The 10,069-nt window shown below is 38.5% G+C and overlaps 1 protein-coding gene across 2 annotated transcripts in view; it reads right to left on the bottom strand.

The window, feature by feature from the left end:
* Positions 1-1,336: 1,336 nt before the first annotated feature.
* Prkaa1 (protein kinase AMP-activated catalytic subunit alpha 1) overlaps positions 1,337-10,069 on the bottom strand; it is a 40,421-nt gene continuing 31,688 nt past the window's right edge. For both annotated transcript variants that reach the window (XM_005356585.3, XM_026783789.1), the window contains exons 6-9: positions 9,247-9,471; positions 7,184-7,670; positions 6,948-7,074; positions 1,337-4,633 (exon numbers count right to left, since the gene is read on the bottom strand). In XM_005356585.3, the coding sequence (XP_005356642.1) occupies positions 4,389-4,633; positions 6,948-7,074; positions 7,184-7,670; positions 9,247-9,471 (1,084 nt within the window). In that variant the 3' untranslated portion in view covers positions 1,337-4,388. The remainder of the gene's footprint in view (positions 4,634-6,947; positions 7,075-7,183; positions 7,671-9,246; positions 9,472-10,069) is intronic.

Genomic DNA, 10,069 nt, shown 5'->3' with positions numbered 1-10,069 from the left:
GGGTGAAGATGCTTGCTGCTGAACACGATGACTAATTCCATCCCTAAAGTATTGAGTGGAAGGAGAGTTGTCTGGCCTCCATATCTGTGCTACGGCATGCAAACACACACACACACACACACACACACACACACACACACACACACACACTCCATTTTTCTTAGAAAAGGAACTCTTGTTTCATGAAAAACAGCTAACACTGTCTGTACCAATGATAAAATTATAACGATTTTGACAGCTTCCCAATACGTCTAGACGTGGATATAATGGTCTCAGATGCAATTTTTATTTATAATTTGACTACATTCATTAACACTTTCAATAGTTGTAAAGTAAGCCAGTATTCTCACAGTAACCAGGGCATGGCTGGTAGCCAGCCTCTAAGATGGGCTTTAGTGCTTCCGAGCCCTGGTATTCTTCCCACGATGTGGCAGAATTGGTCTGTATCCTCACTCTCATTACTCACAGTAGGAACAGTGGTGGGGGCGTGTTCGTCCTGGATGGAGGTGACGTGGTCACATTCATTGCAACACCGAATACCTTGGAACACTAAACACCCACCGAGTCCACACTTACATTTGTTGTACTTTAGTGCATATGTGTGTGTCTCCACCCATCTCTAACAAGATGGATGGAGCAGGATTTGTATCTTGGAGTCTTGGTCATGTTTGTCATGAAGGTTTCACAATGGCCATCCGGGGGATCTGTGCTTTCTAGGTCTCTCAGGGTGGCTTAACTTTGAGGTCCTCTACCCCCATAACGGCTTGGCAACCGCCTCCAAGTCACTAAACATCCTCTCAATATTTGTTACTATTTATTGGCATTTACAGCAGAACTTTATTTATTCATAGTAAATAAGACAGCTTAATAGATGCTGCTCCACAAGACAGTTTCTTGTGCACATCTGCAGAGAAGGCCTAGAGAAATGAGTTCTCCAGACGTACTTTGCTGCTCATAAGACTCTTCGATGCGGCTTTGCTGTCTTGAGTATTTAGAAAGTCAGCAGTCCAGCAAAAGCCCCAAGCGTACGATGGGTTTTAGATTTAATAGCAACTGTATTCGAGCAGTGAAGGATTGCTGCCCAGGGTTTGTGACCAGGATGTGACAGCTGCTCCAGATTTTCTGCTTGCTTCTAAGTATTTTGTTTAGATGGCTGATTTCTAGGTGAAATCAAAACAAATTTACGAGAGACGAAAAGCAGTGTTTTGAGTACTAAACTATAATCAAGCACTATTTTATATTTCAGTCCATGAAGGAGCCCAGATACTCAGCTGTGTGCGAACCAGTGAACCTCCACCTATCACACCAACATTAAACAAGAAAGACATACCAGGGGAAAAATGAATGTTTTTCTTTATTATGCCATCTTTCTAAATCAAGGTACTCTGGGCAATCATACATAAAGCACAAAGATTGACTCCACCCAAAACCAACTTACAGCTAGGCTGTGGGTGGATTTCATTCATCTTGTTGGAGCCCACAATGAACAGGGGGAAGAGGAGGGAGAAAAGGAGAAGAAAGATTTAGACATAGTTTTCCTTCATTCCCAAGACGCCACTTGGAACACAGATCTTACACACCCCGGCCATGTTAGTTCATTTGTGAATGATATCAAAGATCCAAAGGATGGTGTCAGGAAAGGAGAGAATTGATATAAAATTATCTAAAACTCCAAAATACTACAAAAGCATCTTGAGAAAAGATATAATCAAATTAAAAGCAATGGTATTTATTTCAGTGAAATTATTTTAAATTAGATATATATAAGCTCCCACATGTCCCAACTTGGTAGAAAAGTTCCTTTCGTGAGAAATCAATTTTAATGGCAAAATTTTTACATACCAGCAAAATCTGTTATATTTAAAACTATGTATACAGTACTTTTCTGGCAAAACCTTATACAGCTTTCAGTTGTCAAGACAAAGTAAAAATATGGTTGCATAAAATCACAAAAAATATAAATTGCTGAAAAGATAATAAAAAAAGATTAAAAATCATTTGCATTAACTCCCCTTACATGTTCAATATAAGAATTTGCAAACTACATTTGTGAAAATTCTGTTGCTAGCTTGACATACTTAACTGAAAGTTGTCATCTCAAATATCCTAGCTTTAAAAAAAATTGACTGCAATAGTCTGCATTTATCATCCTATTTATACAAGTGCAATATTTAAATATCTTCAAAATAAAACTTGGTAACTAAAAGGAATCACAGAATAACTTATAAAAGAAGCAAAGTTTACAAAATTAACAATTTTTAGAAGGTCCTATTTCATTGGTTCCTCCTTTTGTGCCCGCCCCCAGCAGTTTATAGAGATATTCCTTAGTCCTATTTACAAATCTGTAACTTCAAAAATGCAGTCTTCCATCCTTCACATCAGGAACACAATGCTGCATTCGGACAGCATGAGTGACGTCAGTAACCCCAAACAGAGGACACACACACAGGTATAAATACAGTTTGGAACTCATATAAATGGAGTCTCCATTACTTTATACAGCATTCAAATTGGAGTTGAATAAAACAAGCCCTGAACAAAAAGAATCATAGTTTTTGTTCGGAATTCAGTGCATAAACTATAGAGTCATCTTTTATGCAAGCTATCATGACCTCCAAATTCACTGCCATCTGGTTACATAAGTGCTCAACAGATTTGGGAAGTGAGGGGACTTTAAATGAATACAGTGAAAAAAAGTCTGTCCTAAAAAAAAAAAAGGGAAGATGATTGATGTTTAAAGAAAAATGCAGTTTTGCATTGCTGGGATCAAACCCACAAACTGGGTGTGCCCCAGGGAAGCACTACCACTGAACTAGAGCCTCGGACTCAATTTAAATTTAAAAGAAGCCAGATATGGGCAATACGAAATGAATAGTTAGCTCATCAAATATCAGCTTTGTCTTATGAAATTTTAAACCTTCATTTACAACTATTATGCTATGCTATCACTCAACGGGGAGGTATATAAATCAAAGATCTAAGAAAGATTAAACTCCTTTAGCAGCTAATATTTTAAAAATTAAAACCTGAAATAAACTTGACCATTTTGAAGAACTGATTTCTTCTACACTTTTTCAAAATAATATTAACCCGATTAAAGAGCTACAACTGAAGTCAGACTATAACTTCAATGGGATTCTGGAGAGGTAAGAGATAAATATGGAAGACCATGCGCTATGTGGAAATTGCTGATTTTATAATGGATTCAAGAGTTCCTTACAGGACGATAGCATTATTTTTAGGAGATGCTAAAAGTGCTTAGGGGGTTATTGTAGAAGTGAACTTAGGACTTGGAGTCTCTGAATATATAAATTCCTTGGGTTTGGAGGCTTACAAGCTAAAGAAAAATTTTAAATTGAGCCTGTATCTGATATGACTTGCCACACAACTGCTTAGGGCTGGTATGTGTATCTTAAACTCTCAATGATTCAGAACAAAATCATACATACATTCAAAGAAATATGCATATCTATGTTTTTGTACATATATGGACCTAAAGAGCAAATGCAGCCAGAGCGGCTGTTGGAACTGAGTCAGATACACGTGCAAGCGCTATACTTTCAATTGTCCTTTTTAAAATACGTCCAGAATAAAATCAGGGGTTAAAAATCCAATCCAAACATTCGAAGCTTATAAAAGACTTCCTTTCTATGCACTAAATCAATTTTAAAAATACACAATCAAGTGACATTCAATACTGTCATCATAATAGCCAGAAGAATCTGTTGACGGTGACAAAAACATGATTCAGTATAGTATGGGCACTTGACTCGTGGATCCAAAGCAGCACTTCATACACAAAACATGAGGGGGAAATTGCAGAAGTGAACTTGGGTTTGGAGGCTTACAAGCTAATGAAAATTTTTAAATTGAGTCCATATCTGATATGACTTACCACACAAAATAGCATTTTAAGAAGGGTACGGATGTTCACAATGTTACCAGAAATGGAAATAGTAAATATTTAAGAAGCTAAGGAGCCCAAAAAAACAGAATCACCTAAGGTCTATGGGGATTCTAGGCAAATAATTCATGTAGCAAATATAAACCACATCAACATATATGAAGGCTTTTATGGTAAATTTATGGCCTACACAGCCCTGCTGTACCAAATTAAAATGGTCAAAAATCAAGTGAGCCTGATCCTACAATCCATTCTGTGTATATTATGATATATGTACCTATTGAATAAGGGACAACAGAATGGTCCCAGTTCATTTCTGCACATAGGCTTCTAATTATCAATCATTTTCCAATCCCTGTGCAAACTGCATTCCAAAAGGCCAATCCTTAGTTATAATTATATATATATCTTGGTAAGTGGAAGTGTTTGGCTATTCTTTATTATGCATGCTTATTGCATCAAAGAAATAAGCAAAGTTTTAGGTTTACTGGGCAAGAATTTTAATTAGATTTGCACACATCTCAAAAAATTCTATTGTGTGACTTCCTGGTCTTGGGGCTAAGTCAACAGGAGAAGAGTCGAGCGAGGTCACAGATGAGGTAAGAGAAACTTCTGAGGGTTTTCCTTGAGCCTCAGCATCGGAGTCACTCCTTTGGCAAGATCGGTAGTTGCTGATGGATCCCGATCTCTGTGGAGTAGCTGTCCCTGATTTGGCTTCTGTAATTTCATCTGGTGGAAAAGAATTTGAACATGTTACTCTTTCTCCCTCAAGTGTTCCAACAGTATGGGTCAGATTCTTTAAGTGAGACTACTGACCAGCTCCCAGGAGCACGTTTCTCTTAAATACATTCTCAAATGGGGGCAGTGTGCCTGGAGTAAGCCACTCAGCATCTCTCCACACACAGCACGAAGAATGCCTATGATATCCAGTCCACACAGGTACATAAACTACTGCTCTTGTCTTTTACACTGATTAAGAGCCAGGAAACTAATATCCTGGGTTTTAATAAAAATACCCTAGCAGTAATATTCTTTTCTATTAAAACCACAGAATTAATCACTTGAAATATAGAAGGTATCTCGGAAATCATCTCACGCAAGAACCATTTATTATACTGATATAAAACAAAGCTAGAACAGTCAAGTAATTTGTTCAAAGAAACAAATGAGCAGAAAGCTTCAGTAGCTCAGGTGCTCCACCCTCCCGTCTTCAGTTCAGTGCTTTGTGCACTGCAGTCTCTCGTATTCACTTAAAAGCATAGCAGGGAAACAATTCTAATAAGCAAAGTCAGAAAAGACCAGGCCTAGTAGTACAGGCCTTCAATCCCAGCTACTCGGGAAGCTAAAGCAAGATGATCCTGAGTTAGGAGTTCAAGGACAACCTGGGTAGACTTCCCTCAAAATAACTAGTAAAAAGAGGGTTGGAGCTAGAACTCATTGAGAAGTCCTGGTTTCATCTCTAGTACCACAAAAGTATCGCTAAAAATAAAATCACAGAGAAACTAAAGAACAATCACAGAGAACAAAATATAAGTAGAACTAAAGTACTATAACAAAAATATAGAAACAGTAAATTTCATACAGTTGGCCAAGCCCAAGAGTAGATATAACTAAGACTGCAAAATTATCTAAATACCGAGAAACAAATAACACAGGTGCCTCATCTCAAACTGTATTGGTATGTGTTAGCTGGCAGGGACATGCTATCCAGACATCTGTGCATGGTGCACACCTGTAACCCAGCATTCAGAGATGGAGCAAAGAGGACCGCCTCTTCAAAGCCAGGCCAGCCTACATAGAAGACCCTGCCTCAAAAATAAATCAATCTATAAACAAATAAAAAGTCAATCAATAAATCAACAAGCAGACTATCAGGTTGGTCAGTGTATATCATAGCTCAAGCCTCTGTTTTTCTTATACTCTGTAGGTGGTGTCTTTGAGTCTATAAGTAATAATTCTAAATATCCTCCCATAGATACTGGTATAAGTGATTTGGAAGAATAGTCATAATCTAGTATTTAATTTTAAAAGTACTTGATAGTAAATAAAACTACAATAACATCGACATTTACTTTTAGATAAAAAAATTTATGTTGACAAAATGAACCTTACAAAGTGACAGAAATATGAAAGAGAATTACTAGTTTAGGATTAAACTGTATATTTTTAAAGAGTTTACAGGATAATAATCATTTTCTACTTTGGGAGAAATGGTAATGGTGACTAAAGCCAATGTTTTGTGTATGCAAGGCAAGAACTTCACTACTGAACTACATCCCTAGCCCCAAAATGATAATCTGTTAAAGAACATTGTTCTACATGGAACAAGAATTATAGGACTCACAATCGTCAGTGTCAGTGTCACGTTTACTATTACTTACCAGGAAAAAGGCAGGAAGCTTCAGGAGACAAAGGTTGAGGTGGGGAAGGCAGTGGGGGAGGGGATAAAAACAATGCCTATGGAGGAAAGGGTCACGCTGGGGACCAGGGAGATGATGGCTCCGTGGATAAACAGCCCACTACACTGCATCAGGACCTCAGTTCCCATCCCCATACCCATGGAAAAGTCAGGCCAGGAGGTGCACATCTGTAACCCTGGCACTGGAGCCTGGAAATGAGAAGATCCCTGGGCTTGCTGGCCAGTAAGTCTGACCTAAAGGGCCACTTCCTCTTTGGAAAAAGACCTTGTCTCAAAAGATGGAGAGTGATGGAGGAAGGTAGTCCGCATGGAGAGTGATGGAGGAAGGTAGTCCGCATGCAGAGTGATAGAGGAAGGTAGTCTGCATGCAGAGTGATAGAGGAAGGTAGTCCGCATGGAGAGTGATGATAGAGGAAGGTAGTCCGCATTAGCTGTGCTGCTCCCACCCACGCACACATGGGTGAGTGCACCAAAACACACATGCGGAGGGAGGGAGGGAGGGAGGGAGGGAGGAAAGGTATTGCCATATTAAAACTTATTACCTTGCATGCTTAGTTTTAATTAAAATCAAAACAAATGACTATAAACCAAATTAGGTTTATCTGTGGGTCTGTGTGTACATACCATCAATACTACGGAAATCCAGTAAGTAAGTCCGACTGTCCACCTGGTATAGCTGTAGACTCATTTTGGAAAATGTGCTTGTCACAGGATTCTTCCTTCGTACACGCAAATAATAAGGGTTTACAACCTAGCATTTGATATGAACAAAAACAATGATACATCAAATCAAATCTTCTATTAAAGACTTTTGTCCAGAGGTTCATCAAATGTGTTAGGTAGAATATTTGCCTTCTTACCTTCCATTCATAATCCAATTGCTTGATTGCTCTACAAACTTCTGCCATGATATCATTTGGCCGACTTTGACTTCTAATTCCCAAATGCCATTTTGCTTTCCGTACACCTTGGTGTTTGGATTTCTGTGGGTTTAATTCATCAAGGGTATGCCGTGCCCTTGGTGTTTCAGCAACCAAGAATGGTACTCTTTCAGGATGTGGCCGAGTTAAATGGTGATCATCGAGGAAAGAATCAGGGGGGCTTGTTGCCAAGTAGAAATCTTTGGCTTCGTTCATTATTCTCCTGTTGTCTATTATGAGATGGTAGGCAACCGCCAGTGGGTCCTGGTGATTTCTGTTGTACAGGCAGCTGAGAACCTCCTCTTCTGAGCATTCAAACTTCTCACACACTTCTTTTAAGGCTTCATCATCAATCATGGTTGAACTGTATGATGGATCCTCAGGAAACAGATATTTTGGAAGGTCCTGTTTAAACCATTCATGTTCCCTAAGAGAAAACAGCAGTGTGCGGAAGATTTTGAGTGAAGCCAAGAATAAAAATAATACCTTTCAAGAGCTTAGGGTATGAATTAATTTACACTTATACCCACACTACATTACCACCTTTTAACTCTGTTCCTCTTCCAGCTCACACTTTATTGAATATACTAAAAAAAAAATGTTCTAGCTTGCCACTAATTTTGAAGGATTGATGCAGCCAAGTAAAAAGGTATGTCTACTCAAATGACAAAATAGTTTTCTTCAGCTCAGAAAGAAATTATCTTGTGTGGCTTCACTGTTATACTCTTGTTTATACCGTTTCATGTTACATGAAAAGAACTTAGAAACAAAAATACTACACAACATCCTGAGTTCTTACTGTGTACTTAGTTTTATGCTAAGCAATTCATACATGTAAAATCTATCCTACTCCTCACAACCCAGTTCCGTATGACTCAAAAGGCCATTCTCTGATTCCCTATTATATTATTTAATTGCACATGTAAAAGTATAGGGAACCATATAAAGAACTATGCTAAAACTCAGAAAACAAAAACAACAACAACAACAAAAAAAAAAACCCCACAGAGGAAAATGCCCAAAAGAAAATGGTTATCGTCTAAGTGAAAGACATAAAAGCATTCTTTTATTCTCTTGGGTTTGTTTGTTTTGTAATTTTAACAGTGTATGTTTGTTTCTTTCTAACTGGAGACTGGTTTTTCAGACAGAATCTCACTATGTAGCCCAGGCTGGACTCGAACTCACTATCATCCCCGCCTGAGCTTCCCAAGCACAGGGATTATAGGTGTGCACCACCATTCACAGTGTAAAACATATGCAAACATACTTCTCATGTAGATATTTTACAGCATCAATGTAAGAGAATGAGGTTAAAGCCATGCTCTTTGCCACTTGGGATCTCCTTTTCAGCAGGTTTGGTTTGGTTTAGTTTTTTTGTGACAGGGTTACTCTACATAGCCCTGGCTGTCCTGAACTCACTATGCACACTATGTAGATCAGGGTGGCCATGAACTCGCAAAGATCTGCCTGCCTCCACCTCCCAAGTGCTGAGATTGAAGGTGTAGGCCACCACCACCTGGCTTCAGCAGAACTTTTAGCATAAGAAGTGAAAAAAAAATAAATAAATCTTAAATCTTAATTCTCTTCCTAGTTATCCTAATGCTTTCTTATTTATTACCTCTATATGCACAAAGGTTTTCTTTCTTTCTTTCTCCAGTACCAGAAAAATGTGTAGTCAATCAGGATATCAACAAATTAAGGAAAACAAAAATAAAGGGGGGGGGGGTGAGATAACACTGATGGCAGAACAAAGTCTCCAGTACATACTCTGAGTGTTCATGAGAAATGGCTCACCTCAACTTGAGAAGCCAATCTGTCACCATCCCTTCTGCCTTATTTAAACTATTAGGTTCAACCACACACAATGCAACATTACCAATACAACTCAGTTTCCTAGGACTCAAAGCATACTGCTAGGGAAAAAAATACATCATTAATAAAATGAAATTTCTCTCATGTCTTGAGATTCAAAATGGTAGGAAAGCCCACTGACTTGGAATTACCTGATATCTTTTATTGTGGCCCTCTTCATGGCATCTACCTGTAGCATATGCTTCAAAAGGCTGATTACAGAGGGGTTTAAATACTGAGGGGTGTAAAATATTCCATCACATATCTTCTTAAACAGAGTTGGCACATGGTCGTCATCAAAGGGGAGGGTTCCACATAGCAGGGCATAGAGGATAACCCCGCTGCTCCAGATATCCACCTCAGGACCTGCGTACAATCTGAATAGGAGGTGCGACTGCATTAATCAATAATCAACCCTCTTCAAACACAAATATTTTTTAATATTTATTTATTTATTATGTATACAATATTCTTTCTGCGTGTATGCATGAAGGCCAGAAGAGGGCACCAGACCTCATTACAGATGGTTGTGAACCACCATCTGGTTGCTAGGAATTGAACTCAGGATCTTTGGAAGAGCAGGCAATGCTCTTAACCGCTGAGCCATCTCTCCAGCCCCCCAAACACAAATATTTTATGGAGACTACAAGAAAATCATTTTAAAAGAAATCAGTGATCAGAACATGATGTTTATAGCTGCACATCATGCATAAAGATGTAAATGCCAGTATTACCTTTTCAAAGTTAAGATACTTTGTAAATTATGAGCCATGGGAAAAACTGCTTTGCTACCTTACTTTGACCCTCAAAAGATCACACCAATAAGCCCAAAACTTCAACCATCATGCTCAATGTTGAATTTGAGCCACAGAGATAAAACACTGCTTTCAATGACTTTCATTTTGTGCATGTATGTATGTGCATGCACACACGTCTGTGTGTGCCATGTGTATATCTGTGCGCGTGCATGCACAC

This window comes from Microtus ochrogaster, chromosome 19 (genome assembly GCF_000317375.1).
Source record: "Microtus ochrogaster isolate Prairie Vole_2 chromosome 19, MicOch1.0, whole genome shotgun sequence".
NCBI lineage: Eukaryota > Metazoa > Chordata > Mammalia > Rodentia > Cricetidae > Microtus > Microtus ochrogaster.
Note: the sequence above shows the minus strand (reverse complement) of the source record. Positions and strands in the feature narration are given on the sequence as shown.